This window comes from Pseudorca crassidens, chromosome 14 (genome assembly GCF_039906515.1).
Source record: "Pseudorca crassidens isolate mPseCra1 chromosome 14, mPseCra1.hap1, whole genome shotgun sequence".
Classification (NCBI taxonomy): domain Eukaryota; kingdom Metazoa; phylum Chordata; class Mammalia; order Artiodactyla; family Delphinidae; genus Pseudorca; species Pseudorca crassidens.
Window position 1 is genome coordinate 56,903,625 of NC_090309.1, and position 20,608 is coordinate 56,924,232.

General features: G+C 38.5%; 1 protein-coding gene across 3 annotated transcripts in view; it reads right to left on the reverse strand.

The window, feature by feature from the left end:
- Positions 1–20,608, reverse strand: part of DYNC2LI1 (dynein cytoplasmic 2 light intermediate chain 1) — a 45,375-nt gene that overhangs the window by 22,315 nt on the left and 2,452 nt on the right. For all 3 annotated transcript variants that reach the window (XM_067703115.1, XM_067703113.1, XM_067703112.1), the window contains exon 3: positions 474–508. In XM_067703115.1, the coding sequence (XP_067559216.1) occupies positions 474–508 (35 nt within the window). The remainder of the gene's footprint in view (positions 1–473; positions 509–20,608) is intronic.

Consider the following 20,608-nt stretch of genomic DNA (forward strand, 5'->3'; position numbering starts at 1 on the left):
CACACACCGCAAAGAAGAGCAGCCCTCGCTCGCAACTAGAGAAAGCCCACGCGCAGCAACGAAGACCCAATGCAGCCAAAAATAAAAATAAATAAATTAAAAAAAAAGTATACCCATGAGCAATTCGAAGATTGTAATTAATGTTCAAACAGTCATGAACTAGATAGAACTAAAAAGTTTAAATATCAGAGTAGCAGAGCCAAAATAAGCAAGTACTATGGTAGACTGAGTAATTATGTTAATTTCTCCCCCCAAATAAGGAAATCCAATATTAATCCTGTACAATTTCTTTTTGCTTGTTGTTGGTTTTATCTTTAAAGGAGATTGTAAAAGCCATAATAAGGATTCACTAAGAATTAAAATATTTTGTTTCGGCCTCAAAATTATTCTCTTTCCGTATGTCTTTTAGATTCTAACTTGCCCTACGCAACAAGAAAAAGCAAATGTAGTCTAGAGGTTAACCTAACACTTACCTGTCAAGACACCTTAGAATAATAGTAGTCTTTCCCTGGAAATTCAAAAAGAAAGAAATACTGTGTTAATGTCATCCACATGTAAAATTTTATTATTGTTCATAATTGTGGCCCAAAATAGCTTTTAATCACTTGAATGATAAATTACCTGGAAACTAGAAACTAGAAACTTTCAGAATTATTCCTAAGTTTGATGAGTAGAAAAAGTTAACTGTCAACTTTCCATCAGAGTGCAACTACACTGCTATTATTATAATTATAAAGTCCCGCAGATGACAAATACTAGCAAATCAAACCTCATTTTAGTGGTCAACTTGGCAGCTGCCTTAAATTTTCTCTCTACTCATCAATGCTAATTACTGGTTAAGCTGATGATTAGTGTCTTCTAACATGTTTTAATTCCAATTTGTTGAAGTGGAAATAAAAAAAGATAACATACAAATAAAGGACATGTTGAAAATATGTTCCAAGTAAGCAATCTAGATACCAGGTTAGAGTACTTTTTTGGGTTTGTTTTATTCTAAATTTCTTTTTAGGAGTAAGGATATATAGGATGGCATATAGGATATCCCATCTCTGCCACTAATCATGAAACTTAACTTCACATCTTAACCAGGGACTGGCTCAGTGGTTTAAATCATTGTGTTTGTTTTCTTAAAACTATTTTTTTTAAACAAACAATCTCTTACAAGAAAATAGACAAAAGAGAAGCAGAGGGGAAAGCTCTACCGAAGGAAACCTTCAGGATCCAAAGAAAGCAGTTTGGAAAACTGTGGACTCTACCAAAAACACAGATTATTTTATTATACATGTGTTTTTTTAAGCCAAGAAAGCTATAATATTTACCAAAAAAAAAGAGATAATCATAAATAAATGACTCCAGATTATATCTGGGCTATGATCAAATTGAATGACTTTTTTTGGTAATGAGATATATAAATAATTGGAATAGTACTAAAAATATATATTATTGAAGGATATTTATTGGTAGGTGTTATATCAGAGTGAAAAACTAGAAACAATCTAAATGTCCCAAATGGGGAACTGATTGGCTATATTAATAACGGCAATCCGTATAATGGAATAACATGCAGCTAACAGGAATGATGACATAGGAATATACATACTGACATGGTAAGACATGCATAATAGATTATGCATGACCCTGTTTTCAGTTAAAAAGCTTCTTTTCCTACTTCTTTGAGATGCACATACATATATAATATGCATAGATACAGAGAGAGAGAAAAAAATACAAAAATGAATCCAGAGAGACATCACATGTTAACAGTGAATGTTTCCAGGTGGTAACTTTGTAGGTGATTAATTTTTTTTAAGAAAATAAAGATCTTCTAATTATCCCTTACCGAATGTGTACATGTAGAATATTTTTAAAGTTTTAAATAAATGAGGACTGTAATACCTAAAAATTAATGTATTCTATGTACAAGAAAGTATACAGAATTACTGTATTTTAGAATTGGAAGGAATCTTAGATAATATCTAGCCAATTTTCTCAAGTTCTCATGATCCCATAGTGTTGATTTAAATTATTTTTACTATAATTTCATTTAAATGTATAAGACTACTTGGTGGAATTCCAAATAAACTCAACTCTGGGCACTGAAGTCAACTTTTAGGTTACCATTAAAATAATGATCCAAATTTTAAAAATTCACTAGTAAACTGTTGCGCTCTGAGAATGCATCCACAGACCCCCGGGTTTCCTAGTCCAAGAAGCACTGACACAGTACAAGTTCATTTAGAGACTATCAAAATGAATCCCATCTTCCCTTCTATTACTTCAATCACAGCAGTAGAGTAAACAATTACTCTACTTCTCTTCTCTGGCAAGAATCTTAGAGGCTTGTATCAGTCTACCCTCATGGGTGCCATCTCTTCTGGCTTACAGTCTCCCTCTCCCTCTCAGCTACAGTCATTAGTCTTGTTAACTTCACACCCACATGGGCATGGGCAACCCACCTAAGACCCCGACCTCTCAGTCCCCTTTGCCTCCTCAAGAGACTTTTTCCTTCACTCTACTTCTGCTACATGTCACTTTCAAGGTTCTATCTTGAACCATTTCACTACTGGAAATTGTACCACTTCCAAAATCACACAAACAACACATTCTCTAACCACTTTTTTTAGGAATCCCCACAGGAGTAACTCTTTAGCTTTAGTGAGAGGCCTCCAAAGTCCATCCATCCTTCTGGGACACAGCTGGAAACAGAGGGGTGCTCAGGCTACCTGAGCACTGACGCTGCCCGGTAAAGATGTAGCTTCACTGATGCAGAAGTTAGTTCCTGAAAGCCTCATGTCTGTTAACAGGTAGAAGCATGAAGCACAGAAATAAAGTAGTATTATATACACTATATATATATAAAATATCATAAAATAGACAGTCCCCAACTTAGGACAGTTCCACTTATGATTTTTTGACTTTATGATGATGTGAAATTGATAGAGACTCAGTAGAAACTACACTTTGAATTTTAAATTTTGACCTTTTCCCGGGCTAATGATATGCACTAATATACTCTCTCATGATGGTGGGCTGCAGCTCCCAGTCAGCCCCTCGATCACGAGGGTAAACAACCAATACACTTACAACCATTCCGTATGCACACAGCCATTCTGTTTTTCACTTTCAATACAGTATTCAATAAGTTACATGAGATATTCAACACCTTATTATAAAATAGCTTTGTGTTAGATAACTTTGCTCAACTGTAAGCTAATATAAGTGTTTTGAGCACATTTAAGGTAGGTTAGGCTAAGCTATGATGTAGGTTAGGTTAGATGTATTAAATGCATTTTCGACTGACGGTATTTTCAACTTATGATAGGCTTACTGGGATGTAACCCCATTGTAAGTCGAGGAAGATCTGTAATATAAACCCCAAATAAGATGAATTTCAGCATCTGCAAGCCTCAACCTTTTTTAGACAGTGTCACCAGCAGTTCTACGTCTCTGGCAGAAACTCTGTGGGCCAAACAAAGCTGCATGAAGATAGGATGCATCTGTTCCTGCTCTGTACGGCCACTTCCAAAACCTTTTTTATCCTTGGCTAAACAAGGGAAACTTACAGTCAGTGGGGAGGGGTCTCTTGCTACTAAAGTGTTACAAAGGATATGCTGTCCTTTTCACAACAATAAACAGCCCTTTGACAAACATCATTGTAACAATTCAATTATTCCTTAAATGAGATTCCTAAAAGTGAACTAACTGAATATAAAATATGAATATTATTTAAGATACTGACTTATTGACTTAGATGCTGACTTAGATATTTAAATGGATCCTGGCTTTTATACTCAACTGAGGTAGAAGACCTTAATAGTTTCAAATTATGAAATAAAAGTTAAAATATTTAAAATTATATTTATTATTATAATTTTTCCTAGATCAATATAAGTACTTTTTAACTCACACTAAATATGGTATTAGCTAAGTATAAAATTAGTTCATTAACTTCAAGCTCAATGGTTCCATGACCATGAATTTGCACAAAATGTCTAAATATTGTTTTCAAAATGTAATTATTCTAATATTAGGTGATAAAAAATAAAATAATTCATTTCATATGTAAAATTCTTTCATCTGGGTATTTTTCAATCATGTCTTAGTGAGAATGTTAATACTGTCATCAACATTGTTTCTTAATTAACTGCCCCCTTAAATGATTATTCTGTGTGAAATTAGCTCTCTGTTGATCTAAAGGGTATGCTATACCTGTGCACCTATCAACCCATGGATTTTGGGTGACTTCTGCTAATCTGTGTGGAGATAAATGACATTACTAGGGTCAGAAATGACAAACAGATTGTTGTATCTCAACCGCCAGCACTTTCCTAGAATGCTGTGGATCAGATGTCATCTTCAGGCTCAGCAGAAAAAGGCATCACGATTGATAAGATGTGTGTGGAAGATGTGTGCCTAGTGTTTGCTATCCTTTAAGGGACCCTGGAAAGCACCTTCTGACAACCAGATCTTAGACTATGGGAAACTGGAAAAGTAAAAATGTAGAGGTCTAGATAGCTTCCTTCCCACTTTTCTACCACCTAGAGATTCAGGTTTAGGGTGAGAAAGTGAGCTCTGGGAAGTGAAAGACTAGTCAGTGACAAAGTTTTCTGGGCCACACTCTAGGAATACTAGAATGATTAACCCTTTAAAAAAATTTTTTTCTGCAAGCTTTATTTTTTACCTTTTCCATTATGGTTTATTACAGGATATTGAATATAGTTCCTCAGCTATACCGTAAAACCTTGTTGTTTATCCATTCTGTACTTAATAGTTTACACAGAATGATTATCCCTTGAAAGAGAGGAAACATATGTCAAGAGGATCAGAAGACCATGCCTAGAAACTTGACAATCAAATGAGAGCACAGAAAACAAGAGAGAAAGGTCTGGATAAATTGAGATGTCATTAGGTATGATATTAAGAAAAAATTTTAAAGAGAATAATGGAAGAGGGTCCATGTAATTCATAGGACAAAACTGCTGAGACAATGCCTTAGAATAATATATTAAAGCCACAGACGCAAAACTACAAGTAATAAGTTCAGTATTATCACAGGAAAACAAAATGACCTTATATATATTACCAAAACCTGTGGCATGAGTGAGTGCAATATCAATGTGAAGAATAAAAAGAGACAGAAGAGGAGGAAAAATGCAGCACACTTTGTGTATCTGTATGGAAACTTACAAACATGCAGGTGGTGGCAGCACAAACAAATGCATTTGCATGAAAATAAATAAACAGGGACTTCCCTGGTGGCACAGTGGTTGAGAGTCTGCCTGCCAATACAGGGGACACAAGTTTAAGCCCTGGTCCGTGAGGATCCCACATGCCGCGGAGCAACTAAGCCCGTGCGCCACAACTACTGAGCCTGCGCTCTAGAGCCCGCGAGCCACAACTACTGAGCCTGCGTGCCACAACTACTGAAGCCCGCACACCTAGAGCCTGTGGTCTGCAACAAGCCACCGCAATAAGAAGCCCACGCACCACAACAAAGAGTAGCCCCCACCTGCCACAACTAGAGAAAACCTGTGTGCAGCAACGAAGACCCAACACAGCCAAAAATAAATTTAAAAAAAAAAAAGCTTAAAAAAAGAAAAAAAATGAACAGGGACTTCCCTGGTGGCACAGTGGTTGAGAGTCTGCCTGCCAATGCAGGGGACACAGGTTTAAGCCCTGGTCAGGGTGGATCCCACATGCCATGGAGCAACTAAGCCCGTGCGCCACAACTACTGAGCCTGCGCTCTAGAGCCTGCAAGCCACAACTACTAAGCCCATGTGCCACAACTACTGAAGCCTGTGTGCCTAGAGCCCATGCTCTGCAATAAGGGAGTCCGCTGTGATGAGAGGTCCGCACACTGTGGCAGGGAGTAGCCCCCGCTTGCTACAGCTGGATGAAGCCTACGCACAGCAACGAAGACCCAACACAGCCAAAAATAATTAAATAAATTAATTTTAAAAAAAGAAAATAAATGAACAGAATGCATGTAACCTCATGGACGTATACTAGAGACTGTAGCCTGACCATGTGACATGAATAATACAAAGGGTATCTCATGACACACATCACAAGAGGAATATGGACAAAGTATAATAGTGTAGGGGATAACAACTATTCAAGACAGTGTCTAAGTCAGTTTGAATTGAGTTTTCTGTCACTCCCAAAGGAAATAATCCAGACTCACACAGAAACTAGGGTCAAAGAGAGGTTAAGTGACTTGTTCCAACCTAGAATTCCATACCTAGATAAACTTTCAATCCAGAGTGAGGGTAAAATAAAGACATTTTAGATATGCAAGGTCTCAAAAAGTTTACTACCCATGTATACTTTCCCAGGAAACTACAAAAGAATGTGCTCCACAAAGATAAGTGAGTAAATTAAGAAAACGGAAGACACAGGATCCAGGAAACTGAAGCTCCAACACAAGAAAGATGCAAAGGTAGTCCCCAAGATGTTGGGGAGGGACAGTAGCTATGCAGCTGCCCCCAGGAATAACCAGTACAGACTACACAGAAGGTTCAAAGATGGGAGGACTCTGGCTGGAGAGGGGTACTTTCAGATGATTTGATACAACTGACCACATGAAGATTTGCATTGACCATCTGCTGGGGATTGTGGAAAAAATTAGCAATAGGTACATGGGGAGCCAGCTTCAAGGATGGTTCCCCAACTGGAAAACCAATTAAATTTCAAGTCCCACCAGTGGAACGCTGCACCAGGACACTGAGATATACTGATAGTTCCCTCTTCCCCTGAGGCCTCACCCTGGAAGTGACTTTTTATCTTCTTTTGGTCCAACAGTGAGAGGCAGAGACAAGATGGCAGAGAAGAAGGACTTGAGCTCACCTCCTCCCATGAAAACATCAAAATCACAACTAACTGCTGAACAACCATCAACAAAAAAAGACTCAAACCTACCAAAAAAGATATTCTACATACAAAGACAAAGAAGAAGATGGTAGGAGGGGCACTTTCACAATATAATCAAATCCCACACCTGCTGGGTGGGTGACCCACAAACTGGAAAATAATTATATCTCAGAGGTTCTCCCACAGGAATGAGAGTTCTGAGCCCCATGTCAGGCTCCCCAGCCTGGGGGTGTCTGGCTTCAGGAGGAGGAGCCCCAAGAGCATTTGGCTCTGAAGGCCAGTGGGGCTTGAGTGCAGGAGCTCCACAGGACGGGGGGAAAGAGAGACTCCACTCTTGGAGGGCGCACACAAGGTTTCACGTACACTGGGATCCAGGGCAAAGCAGTGACTCCATAGGAGCCTGGGCCAGACGTACTGGAAGGTCCTGGAGGATTTCCTGGGGAGGCGGAGGTCAGCTGTGGCTCACTGTGGGGGCAACAACACTGGTGGCAGAGGCCCCAGCGAATATTCATTGGCGTGAGCTCTCCTGGAGGTCACCACTTTGGCACTGAGACCTGGCCCCACCCAACAGCCTGCAGGCTCCAGTGCTGGGACACCTTAGGCCAAACAACCAACAGGATGGGAACCCAGCACCACCCATCAGCAGACAGGCTATCTAAAGTCATCCTGATCTCACAGCCATCCCTAAACACACCCTTTAACATGGCCCTACCCACCAGAGGGACAAGACCCAGCTCCAACCACCAGTGGGCAGGCACCAGTCCCTCCCACCAGGAAGCCTGCATAAGCCCCTGGACCAACCTCACCCACTTGGGGGCAGACACCAGAAGCAAGAGAAGCTACAATCCTGCAGCCTGAGGAACAGAGGCCATAAACACAGAAAGCTAGACAAAATGAGACAGTAGAGAAATATGTTCCAGATGAATGAACAAGATTAAACTCCAGGAGAACAACAAGTGAATTGGAGATAGGCAATCTTCCTGAAAAAAATTCAGAGTAACCATAGTAAAGATGATCCGAGATCTTGGAAAAAGAATGGAGGCACAGACCAAGAAGATACATGAAATGTTTAACAAAGAGCTAGAAGATTTAAAGAACAGAGATGAACAATACAATAACTGGAATGAAAAATACACTATAAGGAATCAATAGCAGAATAAATGAGGCAGAAGAACGAATAAGTGAGCTGGAAGACAGATGGGTGGAAATCACTGCTGCAGAACAGAAAAAAGAAAAAAGCATGAAAAGAAAAGAGGACAGTCTAAGAAACCTCTGGACAACATTAAATGCACCAACATTCACATTACAGGGGTCCTAGAAAGAGAAGAGAGAAAGGGCCTGAAAAGATATTTGAAGAGATAATAGCAGAAAACTTCCCTAACATGGGAAAGGAAATAGCCACCCAAGTCCAGGAAGCACAGAGAGTCCCATACAGGATAAACCCAAGGAGGAACATGCCAAGACACATATTAATCAAACTGACAAAAATTAAGACAAAGAAAAATTAATGAAAGCAGCAAGGGAAAAACGACAAATAACACACAAGGGAACTCCCATAAGGTTAACAGCTTATTTCTCAGCAGACACTCTACAAGCCAGAAGGGAGTGGCATGATATACTTAAAGTGATGAAAGGGAAGAACCTACACCCAAGATTACTCTACCCAGAAAGCATCTCATTCATTGGACGGAGAAATCAGAAGCTTTACAGACAAGCAAAAGCTAAGAGAATTCAGCACCACCAAACCAGCTATACAACAAATGCTAAAGGAACTTTTCTAAGTGGGAAACACAAGAGAAGAAAAGGACCTACAAAAACAAACCCAAAACAATTAAGAAAATGGTCATAGGAACACACATATCGATAATTACCTTAAACGTGAATGGATTAAATGCTTCAGCCAAAAGACACAGGCTTGCTGAATGGATAAAACAAGACCCATCTATATGCTGTCTACAAGAGACCCACTTCAGACCTAGGGACACATACAGACTGAAAGTGAGGGGATGGAAAAAGATATTCCATGCAAATGGAAATCAAAAGAAAGCTGGAGTAGCAATACTCATATCAGATAAAATAGACTTTAAAATAAAGAATGTTACAAGAGACAAGAAAGGATACTACATAATGATCAAGGAATCAATCCAAAAAAGAAGATATAACAATTATAAATATATATGCACCCAACACAGGAGCACCTCAATACATAAGGCAACTGCTAACAGCTGCAAAACAGGAAAATGACAGTAACACAATAATAGTGGGGAACTTTAAAACCTCACTTACACCAATGGACAGATCATCCAAAATGAAAATAAATAAGGAAACAGAAGCTTTAAATGACACAACAGACCAAATAGATTTAATTGATATTTATAGGACATTCCATCCAAAAACAGCAGATTACACTATCTTCTCAAGTGTGCACGGAATATTCTCCAGGATAGATCACATCCTGGGTCACAAATCGAGCCTCAGTAAATTTAAGACAGTAAAAATCATATCAAGCATCTTTTCTGACTACAATGCTATGAGATTAGAAATCAATTAAAGGGAAAAAAACGTAAAAAACACAAACACATGAAGGCTAAACAATACGTTACTAAATAACCAAGAGATCACTGAAGAAATCAAAGAGGAAATCAAAACATACCTAGAGACAAATGACAATGAAAACACGACAATTCAAAACCTATGAGATGCAGCAAAAGCAGTTCTAAAAGGGAAGTTTACAGCCATACAAGCCTACCTCAAGAAACAAGAAAAATCTCAAATAAACAATCTAATGTTACACCTAAAGGAACTAGAGAAAGAAGAAAAAACAAAACCCAAAGTTAGCAGAAGGAAAGAAATCATCAAGATCAGAGCAGAAATAAATGAAATAGAAACAAAGAAAACAACAGCAAAGGTCAATAAAACTAAAAGCTGGTTCTTTGAGAAGATAAACAAAATGGATAAACAATTAGCCAGACTCACCAAGAAAAAGAGGGAGAGGACTCAAATCAATAAAATTAGAAATGAAAAAGAAGTTACAACAGACACCACAGAAATACAAAGCATCCTAAGAGACTACTACAAGCAACTCTATGCTAATAAAATGGACAACCTGGAAGAGATGGACAAATTCTTAGAAAGGTATAACCTTCCAAGACTGAACGAGGAAGAAATAGAAAATATGAACAGACCAATCACAAGTAATGAAATTGAAACTGTGATTAAAATGCTTCCAACAAGGGCTTCCCTGGTGGTGCAGTGGTTAAGAATCCACCTGCCAATGCAGGGGACCGGGTTCGAGCCCTGGTGTGGGAAGTTCCCACATGCCACGGAGCAACGAAGCCCAGGCGCCACAACTACTGAGCCTGCGCTCTAGAGCCCGCGAGCCAGAACTACTGAAGCTCGCGTGACTAGAGCCCATGCTCCATAACAAGAGAATCCACCGCAATGAGAAGCCCGCGCATGGCAATGAAGAGTAGCCCCCACTCGCCGCAACTAGAGAAAGCACGCACGCAGTAAGGAAGACCCAACGCAGCCAAAAATAAATAAATTAAATTAATTTAAAAAATCATATTAAAAACCTATAGAAAAAAAATCTTCCAACAAACAAAATGCAGGACCAGATGCCTTCACAGGTGAATTCTATCAAACATTTAGAGAAGAGCTAACATCCATCCTTCTCAAACTCTTCCAAAAAATTGCAGAAGAAGGAAAACCCCCGAACTCATTCTACGAGGCCACTATCACCCTGATACCAAAACCAGACAAAGATACTACAAAAAAAGAAAATTATATACCAATATAACTGATGAATATAGATGTAAAAATCCTCAACAAAATACTAGCAAACAGAATCCAACAACACATTAAAAAGATCATACACCATGATCAAGTGGGATTTATCCCAGGGATGCAAGGATTCTTCAATATACACAAATCAATGTGATACACCATATTAACAAACTGAATAAAAACCATATGATTATCTCAATAGATGCAGAAAAAGCTTTTGACAAAATTCCACACCCATTTATGATAAAAACTCTCCAGAAAGTGGGCATAGAAGGAACCTACCTCAACATAATAAAGGCCATATATGACAAACCCACAGCAAACTTCATTCTCAATGGTGAAAAACTGAAAGCATTTCCCCTAAGATCAGGAACAAGACAAGGATGTCCATTCTCACCACTATTATTCAACATAGTTATGGAAGTTCTAGCCATGGCAATCAGAGAAGAAAAAGAAATAAAAGGAATCCAAACTGGAAAAGAAGAAGTAAAACTGTCACTGTTTGCAGATGACATGATACTATAAATAGAGAATCCTAAAGATGCCACCAGAAAACTACTGGAGCTAATCAATGAATCTGGTAAAGTTGCAGGATACAAAATTAACGCACAGAAATCTCTTGTATCTCTTGCAAATTTCTATACACTAATGATGAAAAATCTGAAAGAGAAATTAAGGAAACACTCCCATTTACCATTGCAACAAAAAGAATAAAATACCTAGGAATAAACCTACCTAGGGAGAAAAAAGACCTGTATGCAGAAAACTATAAGACACTGATGAAAGAAATTAAAGATGATACAAACAGATGGAGAGATATACCATGTTCTTGGATTGGAAGAATCAATACTGTGAAAAATGACTATACTACCCAAAGCAATCTACAGATTCAATGCAATCCCTAACAAATTACCAATGGTATTTTTTACAGAACTAGAACAAAAAATCTCAAAATTTGTATGGAGACACAAAGGACCCCGAATAGCCAAAGCAGTCTTGAGGGGAAAAAACAGAGCCGGAGGAATCAGACTCCCTGACTTCAGACTATACTACAAAGCTACAGTAATCAAGACAGTATGCTACTGGCACAAAAACAGAAACATAGATCAGTGGAACAGGATAGAAAGCCCAGAGATAAACCCACGCACCTATGGTCAATTAATCTATGACAAAGGAGGCAAGGATATACAATGGAGAAAAGACAGTCTCTTAAACAAGTGGTGCTGGGAAAACTGGACAGTTCCGTGTAAAAGAATGAAATTAGAACACTCCCTAACACCATACACAAAAATAAACTCAACATGGATTAGAGACCTAAATGTAAGACCAGGCACTATAGAACTCTTAGAGGAAAGCATAGGAAGAACACTCTTTGACATAAATCACAGCAAGATCTTTTTTGATACACCTCCTAGAGTAATGGAAATAAAACCAAAAATAAACAAATGGGACCTAATGAAACTTCAAAGCTTTTGCACAGCAAAGGAAACCATAAACAAGATGAAAAGACAACCCTCAGAACGGGAGAAAATATTTGCAAACAAATCAATGGACAAAGGATTAATCTCCAAAACATATAAACAGCTCATGCAGCTCAATATTAAAAAAACAAACAACCCAATCCAAAAATGGGCAGAAGACCTAAATATACATTTCTCCAAAGAAGACATACAGGGCTTCCCTGGTGGCGCAGTGGTTGAGAGTCCGCCTGCCGATGCAGGAGAAACGGGTTCGTACCCTGGTCCTGGAAGATCCCACATGCCACGGAGCGGCTGGGCCTGTGAGCCATGGCCACTGGGCCTGCGCATCCTGAGCCTGTGCTCCGCAGCGGGAGAGGCCACAACAGTGAGAGGCCCGCGTACAGCAAAAAAAAAAAAAAGAAGACATACAGATGGCCAAGAGGCACAAGAAAAGCTGCTCAACATCACTAATTGTTAGAGAAATGCAAATCAAAACTAAATTGAGGTATCACCTCACATCAGTTAGAATGGGTATCATCAGAAAATCTACAAACAACAAATGCTGGAGAGGGTGTGGAGAAAAGGGAACCCTCCTGCACTGTTGGTAGGAATGTAAATTGATATAGCCACTATGGAGAACAGTATGGAGGTTCCTTAAAAAACTAAAAATAGAATTACCATATGATCCAGCAATCCCACTACTGGGCATATAACCAGAGAAAACCATAATTCAAAAAGACACATGCACCCCAATGTTCACTGCAGCACTATTTACAATAGCCAGGTCATGGAAGCAACCTAAATGCCCATCGACAGATGAATGGATAAAGATATGGTACATATATACAATGGAATATTACTCAGCCATAAAAAGGAACGAAACTGGGTCATTTGTAGAGATGTGGATGCATCTAGAGACTATCATACAGAGTGAAGCAAGTCAGAAGGAGAAAAACAAATATCGTATATTAACACATATATGTGGAACCTAGAAAATGGTACAGATGAACTGGTTTGCAGAGCAGAAATTGAGACACAGAAGTAGAGAACAAACGTATGGACACGAAGGGGGGAAAGCGGCAGGTGGTGGTGGTGGTGGTGTGATGAATTGGGCGATTGGGATTGACATGTATAAACTGTTGTGTATAAAACTGATGACTTATAATGACCTGCTGTGTAAAAAATTAATAAAATTAAAACAAAGAAACAAACAAAAACCAAAATCTATGGGATGCAGCAAAAGCAGTTCTAAGAGGGAAGTTTATAGCAATACAATCTTACCTCAGGAACAAGAAAACTCTCAAACAACCTAACCTTATACCTAAAGCAACTAAAGAAAGAAGAACAAACAAAACCCATAGTCAGTAGAAGGAAAGAAATCATAAAGGTCAGAGCAGAAATAAATGAAATAGAGATGAAAACAATAAAAAAGATCAATAAAACTAAAAGCTGGTTCTTTGAAAAGATAAACAAATTGATAAACCTTTAGCCAGACTTATCAAGAAAAAAAGGGAGAGGGCTCAAATCAAGAAAATAAGAAATGAAAAAGGAGAAGTTACAACTGACACCACAAAGGATCATAAGAAACTACCACAAGCAACTATATGCCAATAAAATGGACAACCTAGAAGAAATGGACAAGTTCTTAGAAAGGTACAATCTTCCAAGACTGAACCAGGAAGAAATAGAAAATAGGAACAGACCAATCACAAGTACTGAAATTGACACTGTGATTTAAAAAACTACCAACAAACAGAAGTCCAGGACCAGATGGCTTCACAGGCAAATTCTATCAAACATTTACAGGAGAGTTAACAACTATCCTTCTGAAACTCTTCCAAAAATTGCAGAGGAAGGAAAACTCCCAAACTCATTCTACAAGGCCACCATCACCCTGATACCAAAACCAGACCACACAAAAAAGAAAATTACAGGCCAATATCACTGATGAACATAGATGCAAAAATCTGCAACAAAATACTTGCAAACCAAATCCAACAATACATTAAAAGAATCATATACCATGATCACGAAAGTAGGATTTAACCCAGGGATGCAATGATTTTTCAACACCCACAAATTGGTCAGTGTGATACACCAAATTAACAAATTGAAGAATAAAAACCATATGATCATCTTAATAGATGCAGAAAAAGCTTTTGATAAAAATCAACACCCATTTATGATAAAAACTCTCCAGAAAGTGGGCATAGAGGGAAACTACCTCAACATAATAAAGGTCATACATGACAAACCCACAGCTAACATCGTACTCAACTGTGAAAAGCTGAAAAGCATTTCCTCTAAGATCAGGAACTAGACTAGGATGTCCACTCTCACCACTGTTATTCAACATAGTTCTGGAAGTCCTAGCCATGACAATCAGAGAAGAAAAAGAAATAAAAGGGGCTTCCCTGGTGGCACAGTGGTTGAGAGTCCGCCTGCCGATGCAGGGGACACGGGTTCGTGTCCCAGTCCGGGAAGATCCCACATGCCGTGGAGCAGCTGGGCCCATGAGCCATGGCCGCTAGGCCTGTGCATCCGGAGCCTGTGCTCCGCAACGGGAGAGGTCACATCAGTGAGAGGCTCACATACCGCAAAAAAAAAAAAAAAAAAAAAAAAAGAAATAAAAGGAATGCAAACTGGAAAAGAAGAAGTAAAACTGTCACTGTTTGCAGATGACATGATACTACATGTAGAAAATCCTAAAGATGCTACCAGAAAACTACTAGAGCTCATCAATGAATTCAGTAAAGTTGCAGAATACAAAATTAATACACAGAAATCTGTTGCATTTCTATACACTAACAACGAAATATCAGAAAGAGAAATTAAAGAAACAATCCCATTTACCATCACATCAAGAAGAATAAAATACTTAGGAATAAACCTACCTAAGAAGGCAAAAGGCCTGTACTCTGAAAAGTGTAAGATGCTGATGAAAGAAATTGAAGATGACACAAACAGATGGAGAGATTATACCATGTTCTTGGACTAGAAGAATCAATACTGTCAAAATGACTTTACTACCCAGGGCAATCTACAGACTCAATATAATCCCTATCAAATTACCAATGGCATTTTACCAATGGCAGAACTAGAACAAAAAAAATTAAAATTTGTATGGAAACAAAAAAGACCCCGAATAGCCAAAGCAATCCTGATAAAGAAAAAAAGAGCTGGAGGAATAAGGCTCCTATAGAAATATAGATCAATGGAACAGGATAGAAAGTCCAGAAACAAATGCACGCACCTATGGTCAGTTAATCTACAACAAAGGAGGCAAGAACATACAATGAAGAAAAGACAGTCTCTTCAGTAAGTGGTGCTGGGAAAACTGGACAGCTATATATAAAAGAAGGAAATTAAAACATTCTCTAACACCACACCAAAAATAAACTAAAAATGGATTAAAGACCTAAATGTAAGGCCAGATACTATAAAACTCTTAGAGGGAAACATAGGCAAAACACTTCTAGATCCACCTCCTAGAGTAATGAAAATAACAAATGGAAACTAAGTAAACTTAAAAGCTTTTGCACAGCAAAGTAAACTTTAAAGAAAATACAAAGGCAACTCTCAGAATGGGAGAAAATATTTGCAAATGATGTGACTGACAAGGAATAAATCTCCAAAATATACAAATAGCTCAATATCAAAAAAACCCAAACAAACCCAATCAAAAAATGGGCAGAAGACCTAAATAGATATTTCACCAAAGAAGACATACAGATTGCCAAAAGCACATAAAAAGATGCTCAACATCAGTAATTATTAGAGAAATGCAAACCAAAACTACAATGAGGTATCACCTCACTCTGGTCAGAATGGCCATCATCAAAAAGTCTACAAACAATAAGTGCTGGAGAGGGTGTGGAGAAAAGGGAACCATCCTACCCCTTGGTGGGAATATAAACTGGTACAACCACTATGGAGAACAGTATGGAGGTTCCTTAACAAACTAAAATAGAGCTACCATACAGTCTAGCAATCCCACTCCTGGGCATATATCTGGAGAAAACCATAATTTGGAAAGATACATGCAACCTGATGTTCATGCAACACTATTTATGATGTTCATGCCAAGACATGGAAGCAACCTAAATGTCCATCAACAGAGGAATGGATAAAGAAGATGTGGTGTATATATATATATATATATATATATATATATACACAATGGACTATTACTCAGCCATAAAAAAAGAATGAAATAATGCCATTTGCAGCAACATGGATGGACCTGGAGATTATTCAACTAGTGAAGTAAGTCAGACAAAGACAAATATCATATGCTATCGTTTATATGTGGAATCTAAAAAAACGATACAAATGAACTTATTTACAAAACAGAAACAGATTCACAGTTTTCAAAAACAAACTTATTGTTACCAAAGGGGAAAGGTGACAGGAGGGATAAATTAGGAGTTTGGGATTAACATAAACACACTACTATATTTAAAATAGATAATCAACAAGGACCTACTGTATAGCACAGGTACCTGTACTCAATATTCTGTAATAACCTATGTGGGAAAAGAATCTGAAAAAGAATGGATGTATGTATATGTACAACTGAATCACTTCGCTGTACACCTGAAACTAACACAACATTGTAAATCAACTATACTCCAATATAAAATAAAAATTTTTAAAAAGGGATGGTCCCAAATGAGCCCCACCTCCTGGTATTCACACCCATCTGTAGTCCCTCACACACTGCACTGCTCTTTTTGACCAACAGCATATGGCAGAAGTGATGGCATGTCGCTTCCAAAATTAGGTTATAAAAGACTGTAGCCTCTGTCTCAGGTAACCTCTCACTTTTGATGTCTCACTCTGGAGGAAGCAAGCTGCCATGCTGTATGCAGCCTTGTTGAGAGGTCCACATGGCAAAGAACTAAAGCCTCTGGCCAACAGCCAGCAAGAAACTGATGCCTCTTGCCAGCAATCATGTTGAGGAGCCTGGAAACTGATTCTCCGGTTCAGTGGAGGCGAGAAATAACTTTAGTCCCAGATGACATCTTGACTACAACTTTATGAAAATTCTTAAGCAGAACCACCCAACTCAGGTGCTCTCAGAGTCCAGACCCTCAGAAACTGGGTGAGATAATGACTGTTGTTTTAAAAGCTGATAAGTTTTGAGGTAATTTATTATGTAGCAATAGATAACTAATGCATGTAAAAACTAAGGTACATATAAAAACTAGGCAAATAAAAAACAAAGAGTTTTAAACTTCAGGAAAAAGTTACTTGAGAAAGGAAATATAATCACAGTTTCGCACTTGGCACACCAGCAAAAATGATTTAGACACTTATAATAAAATAAACTAACACTGAATATTGATTCAGCCCAACATGATAATAGCATTCAGCCCAACATGATAATAGCAATGATATTACTAGAAGTGGGAGTTTGAGAGAGATGGGGAAGTAAATACTTTTCTACTATTATCAGAAATTCAACAGATACTGTATAATATTCAAAGTCTGGAAACAGCCCATAAGCACATTATTCAGAAATACAGAAGTAAATTACAGAAGAAATGTAAAAGATATGAAAATTGTGGCTTTGAGGAGAGATTCTGAATGATGTGGAGAGATTTGTTATTTTACTTTATGTACCTTTGGTAATCTTTTTTTTTTAAGGTAGGTGTATTTTATTTTCATCTTATACATGAGGAAACAGACACAGAGAGATTAAGCAACTTGATCAACATACACAAAGATGTTCATCATAGCATAAATTATAATTGTTGAATAAACACAGAGGAGGGAGTCCAAATATCCAAAAGTAGGCAAACTGTGTTAAATCAATTATGGTACATCATTTGATGGAGGTACTTTAATAATAGTCTATATCAGATTAAGAAGTTTCTTTTCTATTCCTAGTTTGCTAAAAGTAAGTTAGTTGCCCCAGGTGTTGAATTTTATTGAATGCTTTTCTAATCTACTGAGATGACCAAATGATTTTTTTTGATTCTGACAAATTAATGCAGTATTAAAATATCAAGGAAAAAAGAAAATCATGTCTTTTTTCCAGATTCTTTTCCATTATAGGTTATTATAAGATATTGAGCATAGTTCCCTGTGCTATGCAACAGGTCCTTGGTTATCTATTTTATATATAGTAGCACGTGTATGTTAATCCTAAACTCCTAATTTATCCCCCCTCCTTCCGCTATCCACTTTAGTAACCATAAGTTTTTCTTTTCTTTTTATTTATTTTTTTTTGCGGTACGCGGGCCTCTCACTGTTGTGGCCTCTCCCGTTGTGGAGCACGGGCTCCGGATGCGCAGGCTCAGCGGCCATGGCTCACGGGTCCAGCCGCTCCGCGGCATGTGGGATCTTCCCGGACCGGGTCACGAACCCATGTCCCCTGCATCGGCAGGCGGACTCTCAACCACTGTGCCACCAGGGAAGCCCTGTTTTCGTTTTTCTTTAAAGATTTTTTTGATGTGGACCATTTTTAAGGTCTTTATTGAATTTGTTACAATATTGCTTCTGTTTTATGTTTTGGTTTTTTGGCCGCGAGGCATGTGGGATCTTAGCTCCGGATTAGGGATCGAACCGGCACCCCCTGCCCTGGAAGGAGAAGTCTTAAACACTGGACAGCCAGGGAAGTCTGCACAAGTTTGTTTTCTATGTCTGTGAGTCTGTTTCTGTTTTGTAAATAAGTTCATTTATCTTTTGATAGTCTTTAAGTTCTTAAACCACATACATGAATTACTTTAATAAAAGTAATTTAAGATAACAATAAAAACAGACTGTAACAAAAGATCCAGTCTAATAAAATTAAGGACAAAACAACATCATAAATGAAAAAGGCTTGCAGACCCCAAGCTCAAACTTAGTGAGCAGTGTTATGTGATTACTAATATTTTTCTGTACAGTAACAGGAACATGGCATCTGGCAACAGAGAAGCTGGCAGACCTGCTCTAGTTGACAGTAGGTAAGCAAAACCTGAAAAATTCTGTTTTATCCTGAGAATTTCACATTAGAATAATTCCAGTTGAGTTACTAGGATTATGACAGATAGATAATCCATGACGTGTAGAGTCCATGACACGGACAGTGTCTAAACCTTCTACAGTTGTTAAGGAAAACCTCAAAAATTCTGTTCCATCCTGAGAAATACACATTAGAATCACCGCAGATAAGACAATCCATGACTGACTGATATAGAGTCCCTGACACAGAGGCATGGCTGAAAGAAACGTTAAAGCCGAAACAGAAAGACTCAGGGAGACAAGGTGGTTGCCAGAACTATTAGAAGGGTAATTTTTAAATATCTGAAGGTTTAACAAGTAGAAGAGTAAAATTAGACTTACTCTCATACTTTTACAGGTCAGAATTCAAACCAAGGGGTGGATGTTACAATAAAACAGACTGCAATTTTCCAGCAACTAGGCTTTGTAACTAGGATTTTCTAGAAACAAAAACGGAAACAGCCTGCCTTGTAAAAGAGAACACCCCCATTGTTGGAAATATTCAAACCTAGACCATACAACCACTGTTTACAGTGACTAGAACCCTGGGGGAATCTAATTTCTCATAAAAAAAAAAGCACCAGTGCACAATCACACACAATTCTGCATACATTTCTAGGGAGTTCACAGACCCCAAGAAGTACCTCCATGGATCCCAGAGTAAGAATCCCTATTGCAGAAGAGTAGACTAGGGCTTCCCTGGTGGCACAGTGGTTAAGAATCCCCCTGCCAATGCAGGGGACATGGGTTTGAGCCCTGGTCTGGGAAGATCCCACATGCCGCGGAGCAGTTAAGCCCGTGTGCCACAACTACTGAGCCTGTGCTCTAGAGCCCGCGAGCAACAACTACTGAGCCCGTACGCCACAACTACTGAGCCTGTGCTCTATAGCTCCATGATCCACAACAAGAGAATCCACTGCAGTGGGAAGCCCATGCACTACAACGAGAAGCCCGTGCACCACAACGAAGAGTAGTCCCCACTCACCGCAACCAAAGAAAGCTCGCACACAGCAACAAAGACCCAACACAGCCAAAAATAAAATAAATAAATTTATTTTAAAAAAAACAGTATATCGCCTTAAAAAAAAAAAGAAGAGTAGGGCTTCCCTGGTGGCACAGTGGTTGAGAGTCTGCCTGCCGATGCAGGGGACACGGGTTCATGCCCCAGTCCGGGAAGATCCCACATGCTGCGGAGTGGCTGGGCCCATGAGCCATGGCCGCTGAGCCTGCGCATCCGGAGCCTATGCTCCGCAACGGGAGAGGCCACAACGGTAAGAGGCCCGCGTACCACCAAAAAAAAAAAAAAAAAAAAAAAAAGAAGAGTAGATATCTTCAAGGTTCCTTCTATTTCTGTGACACTAGTTTAAGACAGTGAAAGTTAAACATATTATACTCTACATGGTTCATGTTTTTATTATCTATATGCTTGTTTCAGCTGTACAAGTTACCTATAAATATGACCATCGGAATAGTATCAATATTTATGGTGACTGTGAAAACT